Source organism: Ictalurus punctatus, chromosome 1 (assembly GCF_001660625.3).
Source record: "Ictalurus punctatus breed USDA103 chromosome 1, Coco_2.0, whole genome shotgun sequence".
In the NCBI taxonomy this organism is placed as follows: Eukaryota; Metazoa; Chordata; class Actinopteri; order Siluriformes; family Ictaluridae; genus Ictalurus; species Ictalurus punctatus.
The window spans coordinates 18,029,016-18,050,087 of NC_030416.2; the positions used below are offsets into that span (position 1 = coordinate 18,029,016).

The following is a 21,072-nucleotide window of genomic DNA, read 5'->3' on the forward strand; positions in this document are numbered from 1 at the left end:
CAGCTCAAATATGTTAATACTTCCAAAAAGATAACTGCTAAATTATCTAAAGGATTGATTCGCAGTACTTTTTAAATCTAAGAAGACACTGTGTGTGTGTGTGTGTGTGTGTGTGTGTGTGTGTGTGTGTGTGTGTGTGTGTGCGCGCATATGTGCAAGCTCGCTCAATCTGTGTCTGGTAGTGTAATGTATCCTGCCTGAAAATGATCTAGCTCGTGTTATTTTACATTACAGAGAGTGGCTGGTTTTAAGCAAATGCATGTTGACTGTGTATCAGCTCTTTGTTGCAGCCCCTTTGTAGCACGTGGTCACGGCTGTTAATAAGTTAGTGGCCTGCCGTGATTTCAGTTAATCCTCAAACCTTTTCATGGCTGCGTCAAACACGATTGATTTCAGTTACTCTAGGAGGAGAGTGAAACGTTGCTCCAGTGTCAACAGGAAAAGGTAATGAGTTGGAAGCTGTGTGTTCAAGTTTTCGAGTACTGATTAGAGTGTAAAGGAGCAGACCTGCTTGTTACTAAAAGCGGTAGTTAAGTGGTTAAGCCGTTGGGCTACTTATCGGAAGTTCATGAGTTCATATCCCAGCCTTGCCAAGCTGCCATTGTTGGGCCCTTGAGCAAGACCCTTAACCCTCAGCTACTCAGTTGTGTAAGTGAGATAAATGCAAGTTGCTCTGGATAAGGGCGTCTGCCAAATGCTGTAAATGTAAAAGGCCCAGTGTGTTGCTTTTCCCCTTTAGCTGTACTCCGTGTCACATGATCATTAGATCTGATTAATGAATATGGAGCTGTGAAAGGATCTTTCTGTGCTGCTATTGTGCAAAAATTATTAGCCGACTATCCAGTACGACTGAACGTTACCATTTTTTTTCACATCATATGCCTGTACTGAGTCTGATATGGTAGAGGAAACATTTTGAAAACCTTGATAATGTAGTTTAATTTCCACTAACTATGTTGCGTAATTAGTGTAAGACAGTAAGTGGTACAACACACTTAGTAGGTGACTTACACACAGGTCAGCATGTGATTATAGTGCCATTTCTTTTCAATATTGACTCTTTTAAAAAGAGAATTTTTAAAATTCTTATTATCCTCTTATCAGAGTTTACACTTACAAAAACCCATACTGGTCACATACTAGGCCTGATTCAGATCTAAGTTTGACATTGACAAAATTGTAGGCTATGAACTTTTACTGTAGTATTCTTGCTATTTCAAAATGATTCTGTAGTAAGCATGTTCAAATTGAATACATTCGATTCATTTTGTAGCCCATACTGAAGCCTGGGCTTAGTTTCTAGATTTGATTCTAACAAACTGGGTAGTGCTCGTGAAGCCCGGTTAATTTAATGACTTGTGTAAAATGTGCTATGAACCTTGTTCCTCAATCCTCATCTGATCGTCACTTCAGCATGGCCTTAGGAGAGACGGGAGAGTGATGGATCATTGGATGAGTGAGTGGTTTTGGATTTTTATTTACATTTTTTTCTCGGCATGCTACTGCTAATTTCACAACTTTGGATGCCAGTTATTGTGCCAAACTAACCAGGCTGGTTTAGCCCACATTCGTACAGGAAATAGTTGCTCTGAGCTACCTGGAAATGTGGTTTGAAGCATGCATTGAAGGGCTTTTGTTCAAAGTCATCCCCTTATCTCTGCTTTTTATCTCGATATCTGGCTCACACATGCACGTTGTGTTTGATTTTGGTGACTGAGATATAAATTCTGTTTAGTTTTTCTTTAATGAAGTCTGTCTGTACTTTTCCAAATTTTCATGATTTTATTTTTTTATTTGGATTTTTTATTACTTTAAACTAAATTAGTAAGTAATGCAAAAAAAAAAAGTTTCACATTATTAGTGTGTATGCCTAAAAGTGCCTTTCCACCACACAGTGCAGTACAGTGTGACATCGCCAGTTAACCACAAGCCCACATTTTGTCCATGTTTCGATTGCCAGCTGACCCGTAATGTACCCGTGTGCTGAATTTCATTATCCTTCATGCCCATGTACCATGAGTGTCGATACAGGATGTGTGGGTTAAACTATAAATGGTGTAGACAACCGATCGCTCGGATCCGACAGTCCTGATCCTGTCTCTCACTTTGCTGGACAGTGACCACAGCAATTCTCAGTACGAGACGAGTGATGGTGTTGTCTGATAAACTGACCTTGTTTTTGTTTTTTCCCCCAAGTGCCCTTTTTCTGGCAGCTTTATGAAGCATTATCACAATTTTATTATGTGTTTTAATGTTTCACTTTGTTTGTCCAAAATTTTAATGGTGCTGATATTTAGCTTCAATTTGCACGTCTTACTCGTTGCCCGTGTAAAAATAAAAAAAATAAAAAAAATGCGGTTGTTTTTCAGCTTTGGACAAATCCCAAATTTCTCTGAAATCTAATGACCATCCATGTAGGTGTATTAGGTCGCTCAGGCATGTTGGAGCAGAAGAGACAACAACAAAACGTAGCATAGAAAAACCAACAATATTTGACACAGTTTTTGGAGATGGTGCTGACAGTGTGAACAATTAAGACTAAAAATACAGTTTTAATGCATGTCTGACTGGATGTTCTGCAAAACTTGAAAATGAACATGTTTGCAGCTTTAGTTAGGATTTTTCTTGTAACAGTTGATTAGAGTAACAGCCATACAAAGGACCAGGCTTGTGAACCAGTGATCTAACGGAGCTTTTCTCTGCTCATTCAGCCATATGAAGTCATTTAGACATTGATATTAGTCTTGCAGCAGTTTAATGGGACCACACAGTAGCCAACATCTGTTTGACTGAGGATTGAAGTAAATGTGTGTGTGTGTATATGAGAGCGAGAGAGAGTGATGTCAGCTATCCTCCAGCTATTTAGTGGTTACATGATGGCTCAGGTTTCTACTGTGGCAGTTCTCTCACAAGTGCTATAAATTAACAGTGAACGTGTTTAGTACAGGTCTTTCCCAACACAGTAACTATACTTGACAATACTTGTCAGTATGCAGATTTATAGTTTGTATGCTGCTGATTTTACTGTGTATTAATTAGCTGGGGCACACTTAAGATATTTCTGAGAAAGCTGTTCACTTAGGACTTAGCTTAGAGACTACAAAACACCGGCAGATCAGCATCTGTTAAATATATATATATATATATATATATATATATATATATATTCCTTCATTCCTCTTTAAGCCAGCATTAGTGTGTACGGATCAAGTTTGTGAATAGTGTGCTATTGTTGTTGTTTTTTTAAACAAATATGACTTGGCTTTTTTTATTATTATTATTTTAAATCTGCAGTTGAAGTTTCAACAATTCAGGCAAGGCACTAAAGTACACAGGAGAACAAGGCCTATCTGTAATTATTCCATTCAGTCACCTTTAAAATGCGGTCAGTTCTCCATCCACTGCACAGCACAGGTCTGCTTCCCCTGAGCATTCACCCCACACACATTTGCCTTGTTTTCATCTATTACTGAGCTAGTGGTTTGGATTAGAAGCAAAGGTTCACATGCTCAGACTTCACTGAGCTTCTGCATAGGCTTTAAGCTGTATATTCTTTCCCATGTAGCTGAATGAAGGAGAACGATTATGAAGTAGCGGACTCGGTTTTAGACTGTGCGATTACTCGTCACCCTGTACAAGATGATCCCCCAAAAAATCATGACTGATTCTATAACAGACCATGCAATAATGTGTTCTCCATGTCTGATTTTACGATGACCGGCAATTAAAAGAAATTACTTCATGAGTGCGTGCCATCCAGGTTCGTGCGGGAAAATGGGGTCGCGGAAACAAAAACATTTTATAGAAAGTGAGCTTGAGGTAATACTTTTATTTTCCTGTCCATAACCATGCCATTTACATTTCACCATTGCCACTACTGCACTTGTAGCTCTCCAGTGAGTTTTGTGTTATTCCATGCCATCCTCCTATTGGTGGCTTTTAGACACACATCAAAATTTTTCGCCGTTGATGGAACTTTGTCCTTGACTGCCTTTAGTCACAATTGCAATAAACTGGTTGCCAGTGAGCATCATATTATGCATTCGAAGATCTCAACTTGCAACAAATCAAACCAGACCAAGCAAAATATTTCACTGAGTAGTGTTCAATGGACACTATATGGCCAAAAGTATGTAGACAACACGTGCGCACGTACACACACACACACACACACACACACACGTGTGGGCCTTCCCAAACTGTTGCCACATAATTATAAGAACACAGCTGTGTAGAATGTATTTGTATGCTGTCACAGTAAGATTTCCTATTACTTGAACCATTATTTGGGCGGCTGTGGTTCAGGTGGTAGAGCAGGTTGTCCACTAATTGTAGGGATGGCGGTTCGATTCCCGGCCCATGTGACTCCACATGCCGAAGTGCCCTTGGGCAAGATACTGAACCCCAAGTTGCTCCCGATGGCAAGTTAGCACCTTGCATGGCAGCTCTGCTACCATTGGTATGTGTGTGTGTGAATGGGTGAATGAGAAACAGGGTAAAGCGCTTTGGATAAAAGTGCTATATAAGTGTACCAGTTAAATTAGGGGCCCAAACCTGTTTCATAATGAAAATCATGCTACAATGTGCACAAAGCAAAAGTCCTTTATGGCCCGAGCCCTGACCTCAACTCCACTGAACACCTTTGGGATGAACTGGAATGCATACTGGTTCCTCACTTGACATCAGTACACAGAAGAGTAAAAATAATGCTCTTGAAGCGGAATGGGCAGATCCTCACAGCCACACTCCAGAATCCAGTGGAAATGCTTCCCAGAAGAGTGGAGGTGATTAAAACACTACAAGGTTAATGCCCACATATGGGTGTGATGGTGGGGTGTCCACATACTTTTGACCATATGGCGTATATAATAACTGCCTATAGTTTAGTGGCTTCAGTTTTCTAAACATGAACCATTGCTGCTTCTGTAACAGATCCTCTTTTGTGGGTTTTCTATCAATTTATTTTGTTGATGTCAGCTCTTCAGAAAATGTTTAATAGACTTGAGTAGCCTCTCTTGTCTAATTAGTTAAATGACAACCTAATGGTAAATAGTATACACTTATCTAGTGCCTTTTAACCTTTTGTAGCGGTTCTACAAAGTGCTTTACACGGTTTCTTATTCACCCATACACACACACACACACACACACACACACACACACACACACACACACCAATGGTAGCAGAGCTGCACCATGCAAGGTGCTAGCTTGCCTTTGGAGGAACTTGGTGTTCAGTGTCTTGTCCAAGGACATTTCTGCATGTGGAGACATGTGGGCCGGGAATCAACCTGCCAACCCTGCGATTAGTGGACAACCCGCTCAGCTGCCCCGTTTTTCGTTAAAAAAAACACCACTGAATATGTATAAGTTTATTCTCCACTTCGAGTTAAATGACATGAATTAACAAGTAATGGTTAAGCGTTTAAAGGTGCCTGTTGTTGCTCTTCATTGCTTTTGTTGCCTTTGTTATTTGCTTATTTGGACCTTTTGTAAGCAAGGATCTTCACTAATTATGGTTGCACTCCCCTGAGTGTATAGAGGCTTTAGTTTTGTCAGAAGTGTGCTGTGTGTTTTGCTTGGAGAAACCAGTGGACGGCATTCTCCCAACTCCTCTGACTGAGCTATTGTCAGACCTTATACGCTTGTTGTCTCTTTGCTGCTGTCAGCGAGCTTATCTGATGTCGCTTAGAGCCGTGGTGGAGTGATGCAATGCACTAGGAGCACACTCGCGCAAATGGATAAGTGTCAAATTCCCAAATCGCTCATTAAACCACCACCGAGGTGCATATGTTTGCATGCGTGCTTTACGCGAGTCTTGCTGCTTGTGCTGCTCTGACACCACAGGAAAGCTTTTAAGGATGCCCCCCCCAATCTCCTTTCCGCCTCCTTTCCTTGTCTCTTCACCCCTTTGTTTCCAACAGATTTTCACTCAGATAGTTGGCACCTCCCTGCTGAAACTTGGGGGGGGGGGCGGAGAATAGCAGGAATGATTGCTGGAGAGGCAGGAAAGTGGGGGGTCGTGATGGAGCTATGTTTAGAGCAGTGTCTTCCGGATTTTACCCGTGCCAGCCAGACACAGTGCCATTTGCCCACAGGGTAATTGATCCAGCTTGATGGTTGCTATAGCAACACCTGGTGCCATCTGAGAGAGAGCTGTGAATACAAGTGAAAGAGCAAGAGGGCATTGGGTGGTGGGTATTATCCAGGAAGTTGCTTGCTCTGTTTCAGTCACCTTGGCATCCTGTCTGCTCAAGTGAATTTTCAGTGTTGGTGTTTCCCCTTCATTTGTCTACACATGCAGGTGCCTTTCTTTGTTGTCTTTAAGGGTTTGTGTTGAGGAATGTTACAGATTGTGGCTTTTCACCATAGTGGATTACACATACTTTCACATACTGTGTTTTAGATGATGCAACCAAATGAGACTAAAGACAGCTGCTCATGGTTGTGTTCATCTTTCCAATGTGGGGCAATTTAAGCTGTTTTGTTTTTAATTTGCTTCCAAGTGCTGCAGATGAGACTGGCTCTTAGAACTGGTGCCAAACAGAGGGTGGTAAATAACAAACATGAAAGTATTTCAAGGTTACACGGTTCTACAGTAACTTTTAATAACTAGCGTACAAATCCTATTAAACCCATGGTTCATAAATGTTTTGGCTCAAAAATAACTCTGTCGTTTAATCAGAGTAGAAATGTACTTGCTTTATAGGTGAGGTCTAGCTGTGGTCCATCTTAAAGAACTACTTAAGACCATGCTTTTCACTGTGAGGATGGTGCTTGAGCTCTTGTGGGAAACTGTCAGCAGTGGCTGTTAGTAAGCTGCTGTCACTGTTTTTGGCATCTGTAGCTGTAACTGACAGGTCTAAAACCCTCTCTCATAAAGGAACAAAATTCATTCAGGCCTAAAAAGAAGAGTGCTTTAGAGAGACAATTCACTGAAATAGCACACTGACTACGTTCACATGGACAGCAGTAATCTAATTATTGACCATATTCTGAATAAGACAATATTGTGATTAAGGTGTTTACATGAGTCACTTTTAGAATACTCCTTTTGTGTTCAGGTTTTACATGTTATAGAACATAGAGCGATTAACAGCACACGTCATTACGTCACCGCGCCACATCACCCGATGTTCCCTCCAGAATTTTAATGCATCAACATACAGTTCGTCTTCGTTATGGTACACTTTTGGCTGTTTCATTTTTAATTTTACGAAAGATTCAAGTGCAGTTAATTATTTGTCATGCTATACGTGCAAATAGACGACTGCTTGAAGCCATGGGCTGCGTCCCAAACTGCGCACTTACCTACTATATGGTAGCTGAAATACATGTATTTCTCCTACTACATACATGTATTTCTACTATATAGCAGGTAAGTACACGGTTTCGGACACAGCCGTGCTCTCTTGTTTGCCGTCAGATGGTTGAGCACTGCCGTGTGTGTACGTGTCCTGTCGCAAAATGTGGTGAAAACTCACTCACTTACTTATTTCTGATTTGTTGTTTTAAAACTAGCCCAATTTGGTATAAAAACCTTGGCAACAAAGTCTCATCTACAGCGTTGAACTTCTCAGTTACCACAGTGATTTCATTAACCTGGATTGAATCCACCAGGGAAGGCTGCCTGAGTAATAATTGCTCCATGTGTGTTGTTAATGCTGGCGAGTATGATAGCGTATTAGCTTGTGATGAACAGCCTGATTAGGAAATGTGTTATAAATAACATGAAGCATCTTTCCAGTGATCATGCAGTCAGCCTAAAGTAATCATATTGCAATTCACGATTTTGGTTGTGAAGGTATTGCGTGTGGTTTCTTGTTGATGGCCGGACTGTGGCTGCTCCAGTTTCTGTTTGGTCCAGTGTGTGGATTAACCTTCCGATTCCTCCACAACGATGGAGTGATTTTGAGCAGCAAGCCAGGGCCTGCGTTCGTTTTCTGCTGCAGTCATTCAAAATTAAACAAGAGTGAGGTTGTTGGCCTTCAGGATGCTCTTCTCCTCTCTTTATGCACACTCCCATAAGTTCCATGCCCAGCACACGGGTTGTGAAACCTGTAGTCAGCTCTTAAGGTGTTTGATTAATTGATTTTTTTTTTTCTGATTTGTTTCTGGTTTCTGACGTACAGTTTCAGATTTCTGACCTTCAGCTCATGTATTTGGGACGCTGCGTGCTTGGTTAAGTCATATGGGGGTTGACTTTTTTTTTTTTTCCTTACAACGTGTTAATATTTAGCAGCACTGCAGCCTCAGCAGAGAGAGGTGCACAGCTACCTGCAGATTTCTTTCTGACTAGGCTGTGAACTGTCTAAGCAGATCTCAATTCCTAGGAGTGTGTCCTAGGGGATTTAAATAAATAAATAAATAACACAAAGCTAGATCAGTCAACACTTTTCAGAATGACCTTGAGCCCTATCACGTCAACACTGCTTGAAGAGCAAAACCAGCAAATGAAAATGTAACAAAAATGTGGTCTTAAGCTGATTTATTTACTTTATATATTATTTTATGTAAAGTGGGATCAGCTGACACCGGGGCATGGGTTTATTTAATTCCCATGGTGTCAAATTGCATTTTTGGTCTATCTATCTGCCTGACACTGAGGGATCAGGGACAATCAGCAGTCGTAAACTTAGTTTTAGAGAACAGGTAATGGTGGGAGGTTTGATGAGAAAATGGATCGCTTTTTTTTGTTTCTTATTGGTACAGCTCACGCTTAAACACGTGCAGCAGATACGAGGCCACGAGAGGAACGACACGGGTTATACTGCACAGGATAGGTAAAGACGTTAAGCTTCGTCAAAGTGCAAACACGGGAGAATTTATACAGTCGTGCTCAGCGCTCAGAAATTAAGGCTCGCTTATTTTGTCTGTCAAGTACTTTTGAGATGTGTAATGTACACATCCTTGTATAGAATCTAACAGCAATGAAATAACACTGAGCATCTTTCTGTGATTACATCAGGGTGTGCAATTCCCCTGTTTCTCCATCAAGCAGCAAATGTGATTTAACCCATAAGGTTTGGAAACGTATGTTTTGAAAGTCTTGCATTAGGCAATTCAAAGTTGACCGTGTGTGTAAACAATTTTTTTTTTGTCTTGTGGATTTTCAGGCCCCAAAATAGGTGAATACTACAAAAACATGAATAGTATTTAAAATTAGTCATAACAGAAATAAGTCAAGCCTGAAAAAAAATGAATCTCAAAAGGTTATATAAATCAAAGCGACATGTCAAAAAACATAAATAATTTTTTTTTTTTTTTAAACTGTGAGCCCAAATCAAAATTGTACTGTGTGAGTGACAGGATCCAGTTCTTTTGCGGGTACACCGCTCTGTTAGAGACTGCATGCTGTGGTAGCTCCCCCCCCCCCTTGAACTTGGGGGTTTATTTTTGGTCCTCATGCTTGAAAAAAACCAGCAAGAACACTGCAATTGTCCAACTGTACCATTATTTCCATTAATAGCCTTGTGTAGCTCTAGTGCAGACTTAGCAGAGGAGAACTGTAGAGTTCTGTGGGAGAAAAAGAGTTCACGTAGGTGTCCTTCTGCTCTCGAGTGCCTTGACTGTGTACTCCTGTTTATATAGCAAAATTCGAAGCTTTATTCATTTCACATTTAACATTCAGTATGGAATTGTACATTTTGTCTTGGCTGCTTCACCTGCATTTTGTTAGAGTTGTCGGTTTCTTGGGTCCTTCTCCTAAAAATAAGTCCAGTATGAAAAAAGACAGTGTAATCCTTTGAGGATGAAGATTTAATGGAAATTTTGCTCAAATCTTCTGCGCACCCGTAATTACAGCAGAATTTATTTTAAGCCGTGCACTGGCTAGATTTTTTCAGTAATAGCAGAACTATAGAGTGATGAGTTAGGACCTTGTTAGGACTAGGCTTGTCACAATAATTACATTATTGACTTGGACATGACCTCGATCATTTTTGCTGACCTCTATTGCCCGTTTGTTTACATATGAATGAATGGCGCCAATGTTTTAGCCGTTCGAGCTGCTTCTGTCCTCTCGTCTGCTTTAGTGCCGTCAGATTAAAATTCAGACGTTGTGTAACGTTGTATATTTGTGGGATTTAAGATAAAAATGCACATTTGAATGCAAAAACCATTCATTTGAATTTAATTCCTGATTTTTAATTAAAACATGAATGTTATTTTTTTCAACAGTAAGATATTAACAATGCACTAAGTGTTTTGTGAAGAAGAAAAATCCAGAATATTCTCAAGAATAAACCGCTCGCTGCTCTTTTAAAAGGGTGCACTTGCATTAATATGCTATTATATTATGTTATCATTATATCAGTGGCATAAAAGGACAATAATATTGTTTATCGCAATTATTTATAGGACAGTATATCATCCAACAAAAGTAGTTATCATGACAGGTGTAGTTAGGACCTGGGTTCACATGCATACCGCTCTGTGTGCTGTGACGCTCACACCTTGTGAGACCAGTTTTACACACGACTTTGACAACCTTATTTGTTTGACAATATCAGGAAATTGGTAGCTCTCTGAATTTCTCTTCTTTAATTGATTTTGGTTTAAATGAATCCCTCATGGCGAAGAAACAGAAATATCCTTTTCATTTGTGTTTGTTTCTCTGTAGATATCTGGAGTCTAGGAGTGATCCTCTTCATGCTGGTATGTGGACAACCTCCTTTCCAGGAAGCCAACGACAGTGAAACCCTCACCATGATCATGGACTGTAAATACACCGTACCTATCCACGTCTCCAATGCCTGCAAAGAGTAAGGGTTCCTCGTACATGCCTTACATGAGTTCTAAAAATAAAAAAAATACACTCCAGCTTTGTATTTAAGCCTTATTATAGCCATCTGCGTTTTAAGTCTAGACTGATGAGAAGTCACTTGGCTCTCCCCCCGAAGTTGTTGAGATAAGACCTGAGTCAGTGCTTTCATTCCCAGTAAAGCACCACAAATACAATTTCGAAAAATGGCCTTCATAATGAATATTGACTTTTACAGCTTGTCCTCAGGCTGTAGTATTTATTGCTTAATCTCAGTACACACCAGCATAATAAGAACTGCCATTTCTTCCCCATAAATCACATAACCTGAGTGAGACGTACTGCACAGGCACTGGAATAAAGTGTATTTGCTCCGAAAGTTTGCTGCAGACAGATTCTATTTAATCCTCTTTCTGAATGTAATATTAGTTGCACCTCTACACAAAATCCAGTAAATGAGCAAGTTTAATTAACACACATTTTAAAATGGTGCATACAGCATAGTTAAAAGCTGATGGGTAATGAGTAAATGATGAGTAAAATACTAACGAGCTGTCTGAAGTTGTCTGATGTGGCTGTCCAGGGTGAAACACAATGGGAAAAGATACTGATGTAGTTGGTACTGCATCTGTACTAATTACTGTACTGATTAGCGTACCCAAACCCACAGCGGTTATTTCATTTTCAAACAAAACAAGATAGACGAGTAGAAGTGCCATCAAGTGTACATTGCTGAATTCAGAACTGCACCAGACATATTTGTGCTTTTTATCATGTTGCTTTGTGAATCATATACATCTTAGATGTATATGTTTCACAAGTATAATTACTACAAATCAAGTGTAGCAAGAAGCACAGCTCAATATTTTACTGAATTCGACCGGTTTCAAGCTCTGTCGTTCTCTCCATATATAACAAACTATAAGAAATGTAAAGCACTGTTTTGAAAACAGTATGTGGGCTGCGAGTATTTTTGTGATAAATGATCAGAACTCCCAGCAGTAACCTTCCCTGCCTGTTCAGTTGTTAAGTACAACAATCTATTCGAGCAGTCAAAACAAAAGGACACTTTGTGATATAAACGCAGATTTCCTCTCGTCATTGGTTTCGTTAGTGGAGTTGTGAAAGCTCTGTTGTTGGGAAAAGGCTTTGTGTGTTGAGGGAAATGCTTTTGTGTTCAACACGAATTCTTATTTGGGTGCCGCTGTTGCAGAAAGAATCAGCATAGCATTGATTAAACAATATTTTAAAATGCAGAAATAAAATGGTAAACTCTTATATTAAGTAGTACCATTTTTAACTTGTAAAATATTTTCACAACTGTAAGACTGAGAGGAATTTGAATGCTGCCACTCAGTGTGTATGTATGTGTGTTTATATATATATATATATATATATATATATATATATATATATATATATATATATATATATATATATATATATATATATATATATATATATATATATATATATAAATATATATATATATATATATATAATAATATACACACACAGACAGTGAGGGGAAAAAAAGTATTTGATCCCCTGCTGATTTTGTACGTTTGCCCACTGTCAAAGAAATGATCAGTCTATAATTTTAATGGTAGATTTATTTGAACAGTGAGAGACAGAATAACAACAAGAAAATCCAAAAAAACGCATGTCAAAAATGTTATAAAATGATTTGCATTTTAATGAGGGAAATATGTATTTGACCCCTCTGCAAAACATGACTTAGTACTTGGTGGCAAAACCCTTGTTGGCAATCACAGAGGTCAGACATTTCTTGTAGTTGGCCACCAGGTTTGCACACATCTTGGGAGGGATTTTGTCCCACTCCTCTTTGCAGATCTTCTCCAAATCATTAAGGTTTCGAGGCTGACGTTTGGCAACTCGAACCTTCAGCTCCCTCCACAGATTTTCTATGGGATTAAGGTCTGGAGAACTGCTAGGCCACTCCAGGACCTTAATGTGCTTCTTCTTGAGCCACTCCTTTGTTGCCTTGGCCGTGTGTTTTGGGTGACTGTCATGCTGGAATACCCATCCACGACCCATTTTCAATGCCCTGGCTGAGGGAAGGAGGTTCTCACCCAAGATTTGACGGTACATGGCCCCGTCCATCGTCCCTTTGATGCGGTGAAGTTGTCCTGTCCCCTTAGCAGAAAAAAAACCCCAAAGCATAATGTTTCCACCTCCATGTTTGACGGTGTGGATGGTGTTCTTGGGGTCATAGGCAGCATTCCTCATCCTCCAAACACGGCGAGTTGAGTTGATGCCAAAGAGCTCCATTTTGATCTCATCTGACCTCAACACTTTCACCCAGTTGTCCTCTGAATCATTCAGATGTTCATTGGCAAACTTCAGACGGGCATGTATATGTGCTTTCTTGAGCAGGGGGACCATGCCGGTGCTGCAGGATTTCAGTCCTTCACGGCATAGTGTGTTACCAGGTGTTTTCTTGGTGACTATGGTCCCAGCTGCCTTGAGATCATTGACAAGATCCTCCCGTGTAGTTCTGGGCTGATTCCTCACTGTTCTCATGATCAATGCAACTCCACGAGGTGAGATCTTGCATGGAGCCCCAGGCCGAGGGAGATTGACAGTTCTTTTGTGTTTCTTCCATTTGTAAATAATCACACCAACTGTTGTCCCCTTCTCACCAAGCTGCTTGGCAATGGTCTTGTAGCCCATTCCAGACTTGTGTAGGTCTACAATCTTGTTCCTGACATCCCTGGACAGCTCTTTGGTCTTGGCCATGGTGGAGAGTTTGGAATCTGATTGATTGATTGCTTCTGTGGACAGGTGTCTTTTATACAGGTAACGAGCTGAGATTAGGAGCACACCCTTTAAGAGTGTGCTCCTAATCTCAGCTCGTTACCTGTATAAAAGACACCTGGGAGCCAGAAATCTTTCTGATTGAGAGGGGGTCAAATACTTATTTCCCTCATTAAAATGCAAATCAATTTATAACATTTTTGACATGTGTTTTTCTGGATTTTCTTGTTATTCTGTCTCTCACTGTTCAAATAAATCTACCATTAAATTATACACTGATCATTTCATTGTCAGTGGGCAAACGTACAAAATCAGCAGGGGATCAAATACATCTTTCCCTCACTGTGTGTGTGTGTGTGTGTGTGTGTGTGTATGTATGTATGTGTGTATGTATGTGTGTATATATATATATATATATATATATATATATATATATATATATATATATATATATATATATATATATATATATATATATATAATATAGAGAGAGAGAGAGAGAGAGAGAGAGAGAGAGATAATAATATAAAAATAATATATATAAATACACACACTAGATGTCTGTTGTTCAAGTGAGTCCCTGTGGTTTTTCTGTCATTTTTAATTAAGGCTGCTTTGTCTGGCTGTTTATTTCATATTGGCGAGACAGTAAGCAAACTGTAAACTTTTCACCAGCACCACTATTTCCCTAAATGGATTAGTACTTCCCTAAATTGATTTTGTATCTATTAATAATTCACTAAGACATTTATATTACCCAGTGCAGAGCAGTAGTATCTAAATTCTCATTGCTAGTGTTGGATAGTTTGACATTGGTTCTAAAAGTGGGTTCTGTGGTGGAAATCACAATTTATATATGTATATACATATATATGTATGTATGTATGTATGTATGTATGTATGTATGTTATCTTTATTATTTAGTTCTTAGCCTGTTTGACTAGGCACTTAAATGGAATAGATTTAATTCAAACTGCACTAAGTCAAACCAAGTGGACCTATAAATGTCACTTTGATCCTAAAGCAGGAAGTAGGCTTCTCTTTTGACACGTACGCTAAGAACGACGTCGCAAATTTCGTCAGCATCAGCAGAGTTCACGTGCCACCAGATTTTTCTAACCACGTGTACTTTGTACACACAGGTCGCACATGTGCATTTAATTCTTTTGCACTATTTAGTTGTTCCACAAGGTGGCAGCAGTGACCCAAGACCGTTGATTCTCAAGGTAGTTGAAGAAAACTAAATAAACAGAAGAGACGGAAACGAGTGCAGGTTAGAAAGTACATGCATTTGTATAATTCTAGCCTTATAAGGATTTGTATATGGTGCTAATCGTGGTGAGAGATTACCCAAGCATTGTTCTTCGTGGTGTTGTGATTCTTTTTCGTTGTCGTCCTTCACACCAATGACCTATGTCTGTCTGTACTGACTCTTGTAGGCCAGGAGGGGTAGTGCATGTTGTCGGAATGCGTACGTGTTGACCGCCTGTGTACTCGTACATGTCGAATGGAGTATACTTTGAAAGGCTATGTGTACGACTGTGTGCATACGCTAGCGTACTCGTAAAAAAACTAGGTATACCAGAGCTTTTCTGTTCCGCCTTTTCTTTTATTTGGAAAGTTCAAAACAGTAATGTATACATTTAAATAACAAACCTACAATTAACTATTTTGATCGTCTATAAAACAATTATGTACTGAGGAGATCCGTGGTGTTTATTTTTACAGTTAAAGGAGTCCATGGCTGCAAAAAAAAGCTAGAGAACCCCTGCTGTAAGACATTTTGCAATGTTGAGGTAATGTAAATAGGAATACTGTTTGTCTGCATTTTTTGTCCCTCTTAAGAGTGGTTGCCCTTGATTGTAGTTATCTTGCTCCATTGCTCCATTAGATTTATTTATTTATTTATTTATTTTTACCCACAATCATTTGTGTTAGTTCTCACGTGTACATCGCCTTGATGTCATTCCTGCGGTTTTGCCTGGCGGGCTCTCTGACGCAGAAGTAATGATCCAAATGGCATGTCTGCCTCTCCAAATATTTGGTGCATGACTGTAAATCAAGCACTTCCTGCCACTTTTCCATATTTATACTTGTTCCAGGAGTCTCCTCAACCCTTGGTTTGCTGAGACCTGTACTACACTTGAAATTAAACATAGATGGAAGTCTTATCTGAATGCAGCAGTCCTGTAACTCATTACACCACTGTTTTAGTTGTGTAATATCTGTTCTATACAGGGTGTGTCCTCACATCTCAGTAAGGCACTTCTGAAAATGTATGCCATTGTGTGTTTATTTATTTATTTTTTTTCCATTCTTTTGCCCTGCTGTGTTTGTTGGGCTTCCTGCCAGCGGCTGTAGCATGATGTTTCTGCTCCAGATAGAACATGTGTCTAAGGGCAAGCATATCAGACTATCTGGTTACACTCTGGTCCTAAAGGCTTGGCTCTCTTTCACGTCATAATGGCTGCCTTGTTTCATGCTTCACTTTCGGCTAATTGATGCTGAAGCTAGCTGGAGGATATGCTCACCATGTGGTTAATAACCTTGCATCTAGATCAGTTGTGTAACAGAACAAGAACGATTCTATTCTACTATATTATTTTCTATTATATTTAATGGTATTTTAAAAACAATATTAGACCTAAGTTTCAAGTGCTGTACCTAGCGTAGAACATTAATTGCTTGTGCACCCTTCATTGTGCACTACATACAGTAAAAATTACATCTGTCTGTACATATTTAATCAAATAACATAAAAAAAAAATTGAAGGTACAATTAATTTTAAAGCCAGTATCGCTCGACACATTTTGCATAAAAGGTGGGACTGAGATGGTCATCTGTTTAAAATGTGCTCAAAGAGATGTGCCAACTCGCTCCTCAAATTTTCTTCTGAATTTGGTCACCTGCTAATTCCCACACACTAGCCATCTCGCCCCCAACACGTAACAGCTACCAACTAGGGAGGTTGAAGACTAACACGTGCTTCCTCTGAGACACGTGAAGCTAGACAATCGCATCTTTTGAACTGTTGCTCATGCTGCTTTGCTGGGCAGCTTAACAGAGAGGAAAGCGTTAATCATGCTGTTCTGCATACATGAGCTCACAGGTGGCCAGTGTCGATGTAATTAACCGGGGAGAGATCTCCTTGCGCTCCACTTTTCAGTACCAATTCTTCCTCACCTAGATTCTTACTCTTTGCAGTTTTGAGAATGCGTGGCCTAATAGTACTAATCTTTTCCAGAGTAATAGCTAACACTAGCAGTGTGTATGTTTTTGTGTGTTCACCCCAGTGCTTCTTAGAGCATGAGAGTGTGGCTTATGTGTAGTTATTCATTTCATTTGTTGGTAGGACAGTATCCAAAGCCTTTTATTTACAGATTCCACTGAATTGTAATGTAACTGGAAAATGTGTTGGAAGATGGGTTGGGGCCATTTGATCCTCTGTGTCTAGCCTGAAATGTTGCTACACTGAGTGCCTGGCCTGATGTCGTCTGTTACTTCAGTCAGTCTTTAGGAACAAAAAAAAAAAAAGGCAAAGCACATTGCCTCAGACTTTCTCAAGCTACACTGACTGCCTGTTAAGTTCCACATTGACTACAAAGTCCTACATATGATGTGTAAAGGTTGGATTGGTTTAACTCCCGACGCAGTATAGCCCATCCCTGAGCACTTTACTCAGCTTAGTCAGGTCTGCTGTTCTGCTGTATTCGACTAGCGGTCATAACTCATCATTCTTGACCTCCGACCAAGAAAAAAAAAAACCCAAAGACGTCACTCCCTCAACTTGGAATTTCTACTGAGATGTAGTCTCGGAATTCAGCAAGTGATGTCAAATCAACATGGTTACACAGCATCAGGAGTAAACAAAAACCACATGAGCACTTCTTACCTATAAATGAGGTATGCTCATTGTATATGATCAATCAGCACAGACATATTTGCTTATTAAATCTATAACACTGACTATACAGTCTGCTGTTTTGAGGAGGAACATATACATCACTCTTCATAGTTAGCTGACCTACCTGTTGCTAACAAAAGGGGAACTTGGATGTGTCTGTGTTTTTTTTTCCCCCCACTTAGCTTGAATGCAGGTGAAAAATGATGACTTCCCGTTTCCAAGGTAAGTCGAATGCGGCGTTAGTCTGGAGGTTCTCCCACAACTCGGCTGGTGGAAAGTTTTTCTTACATCACCTCTAAAGATTATAGGTAATGGGGATTTATGGCTGATCTCATATATATTTTGCCAATTTTGTCCATCCTGCAGAAGTGCAGCTCTCATGTTCCTCTGTCTGTTTAGAAATGTCCAGGATCACTGTGGAAAAACTTTTTAGCTCTTATGGCAAACTCTGTTAATAAACTATAAATAACTGTTGAACGCTTTAGACAGCAGTTCCACATTCCGCACTGTGGTCATCTCTTTCCGCTTGAGGAGATGATGAGGATATATTTAGCCTTCAGGAAAGAAGGGAGGGTAGCAACATCGTGTTTGGACAGTGTTTCTTTTGAATTCACCGTCTTTATCTCTTTAGCATAGTGGGCTGTTTACAATTATGTAGCAGTGTGGAATGCTGTAGTTTTTAATAAAAAAAAAAAGAATAATTGGAAACTTAAATATGCGAGCAATCTTCTCAGGGTCTAGTTCAAAGATGGTGTTTAAGTGTGATTGAGAGCTCAGACTGAGAGTTGCAGTGGTGTAAATCTTTTTCAATGCAGTGTGTCGTGCTCTGTGTCTGGAGAGCTGAACACTGACATCAGTCTGGACAGGAAGGACAATTATCTTCATATAGACGTTAAGGATACCCTTTAATCACGCTCTAAATCACTCTGCTTCAGGCCGGCATTACAGGCTTACATATTTCATTTCCATACTAGTGAATATCAAACCAATACATTACCTGCACACTTATTATTACCTGTGTAGTAAAAGTCGCATTTGTGACCGTTTCAGATATGAGCTCCAGCGCAGATACACCTGTCAGGGCTTTCATGGTGTGACCGTCTGTATGACTTGTCTGCTTGTCTTATCAGGATATGAAATTACACAAACGTAATGAACGTAATCTAATTATAGATTTCTTCAGCCAGTACTTTAAAGTCCAGTTGTGGAAAAGACAAAGTGATGGCACAAACTCTAGTTCAGGAGTTCTCCAGCTTTTTGCAGTCAGGGACCCCTTTAAGTGCAAAATAAATGCCATGGACCCCCATAGCATAGATTTCTTTTACAGAGATAATCCAAGTATACAAATATTAAGTTCATTATTTAAAGTTGTACAAAATATTTTGGCAATTTCTTGGAGGCACAGAGTTTTCCATTACTGAACCTTCTACTCAGAGCACTTCTTTTTATTATTATTAAAATTGCCATTAGTTCCAAGTTTATGTATTGATTGATTATTGATATGACATTATTTATATTTTTGAGTTATTCTACATTAAACACATTTACTTCACGTGACCAGTCAAACATCATGATAACTAAATAGTAAATAAAATGTAACTTTTGATAATGGTGGTTTGTGATTTCCAGCGCTGTAATAAAATTTGAACTCTCCGACCCCCTGCCTATGTTTCACAGACTCCTAGGGGTCATCAGATATCATTTTAAAACCACAGCTCTAATTTACTACTCAAATTATTAATGGTATGATTTTTTTTTTTGGTCATCTGTTAAATAAGGTTTGCTGACTTTTTGAGTTCCCAGAATGCTCTGATGTTCAGTAATTTATCTATATTTTTGCCCAAGCTTGTCTAGATTTAGTCGTGCCAAATGGAGGTATTTTAATTACAGTGTGTTGATTTGGTCAGATTAATTCAGTCCCATTGTCTTCAGACGTATTTCTGTCTGTGTTTTCTTCATTTGTGTTGAAAGAGAAGCCATTTAGCAGACCTCCATCTCACCAGCATGTGCAGCTCCTCAAATTGAAGGCTTTCAACAAATCTGGGCTTTTTTTTTTTTCCTCAGTTGATGAGCATAATTAGAGCAATTCATCAACCTCCTTTTTTTTTCTTTTTCTAACAAACCACCAGCTTTTCCGATAAGAAATACATTTTCCCATCAGCCACTGCTGAAGTGCTTCAGCGCAGGGAAGAGATGGAACATTTTATGGTTGTACGGATGTGTTAAAATAGATGTGGGCTGGCTTATAAGTAAATTGGTGGCTGGGCTCTACGACCTGTTTTGTTTCTAGCTGCTGAGGATTTGTCGCCCTGAATTCATTCGATAAAGGAAAGAGTAGCGACTAAATTCCAGGCTCATAAAGAAGGGAAGCTTAACACATCATCTTGACCAGCTGTTCACTTTGCACTTGACGCAGGTGTGTTGAAATTCTTTGCATACCAGAGCAATGATGTTGCCATACCACTTTATCTCGAGAGGTTACGCATTGGCACAAAGTTAGCATAGTATTAGGTGAAAGGAGAGACCTGTGTAAGTCTCGGATGACTTGCATAACATCAGTGCTGTGAATCGCGCTAATCACCTTTTGTCTTACTCACTCACTATCTTTGATGATTCTACTCTGAGACATAGAACATGTTATTTTAAGACAACCTAACAGAACCAAGAGCGTGCACATGTTCTGATCTAATACACTGGTATGATCTGTTCTTCATTTGATTACTTGGCTATTGATATTGGGCATGATGAGAGGCTAAATTCGAACCCCATTATTTCATGCTACTGGCCCTGTTGCTTACTCTATGATTATAGACCTCTTGTGGCTACAGTCGTTGCCAGAGGAGCTGATGACCATGCTGCTTCAAATATCCCAGAGAAGGTTTCAGTGTGACAGCCTGCATACTTAATGGTGAACAATATGCGTCATGTAGGAACAGCAAGTTGAACTGAAATAACTGCTAATAAAAAGCCCTAAAATAAAGTGCATCTGTAATTACTGGCATGCACATAGAGCTGGTTCTTCTATCTCTTTCTCTTTTGAGACTAAACTCTCCTCCTGTCCAGTAAAAAGTAAGCAGTCAGTGTTCACGAAACCTAAGCTGCAGTGCTTCTTTATGGCTGAGTTGTAATGTCGGCATTGTGCATGTGCAGAATGCTGAACGGCCTGCTGTAAGGATGGTGCTCTGCTCACAAAGCCTGAGAGATCCCTTTGTTGTTGTTTTTTGTTTTTTTGTTTCTTTACTCCGATCATTTACACTTCTCACTTGTCACTTCTCCCTTCTCACTGACTACGGAGTCGATAAGGTTTTCAGTGGCTTCTCTTTATCAGATGGGTTTTTCAAAAAACATTCAGCTAATTTAGTAATCTTCTAACAGGCAAACCTTTGATTACTGATGTTGACCAGTGGCGATTTAATTAAAAAAAAAAAAAAAGAGTTTGTTGACAAATGCTAGATATAATTACAGGATTCTAACATTTTGTGTAGCCAATACTTAAGTTCTTCTCACACGTATTCTGATTTGATAACTGGAACTGGACAGCAGAAACTTGCCTCCAAAATCTAATCAGTCAGCGCTGGGCCACTGCTGCTCATAATTCGAAGGCAACCACCTCAGTCCCTCGGACCA

General features: G+C 39.5%; 1 protein-coding gene across 1 annotated transcript in view; it reads left to right on the plus strand.

The window, feature by feature from the left end:
* Window positions 1-21,072, plus strand: part of snrka (SNF related kinase a) — a 41,462-nt gene that overhangs the window by 14,266 nt on the left and 6,124 nt on the right. The window contains exon 3 of the mRNA XM_017473920.3: window positions 10,622-10,763. Coding sequence (XP_017329409.2) covers window positions 10,622-10,763 — 142 coding nt within the window. The remainder of the gene's footprint in view (window positions 1-10,621; window positions 10,764-21,072) is intronic.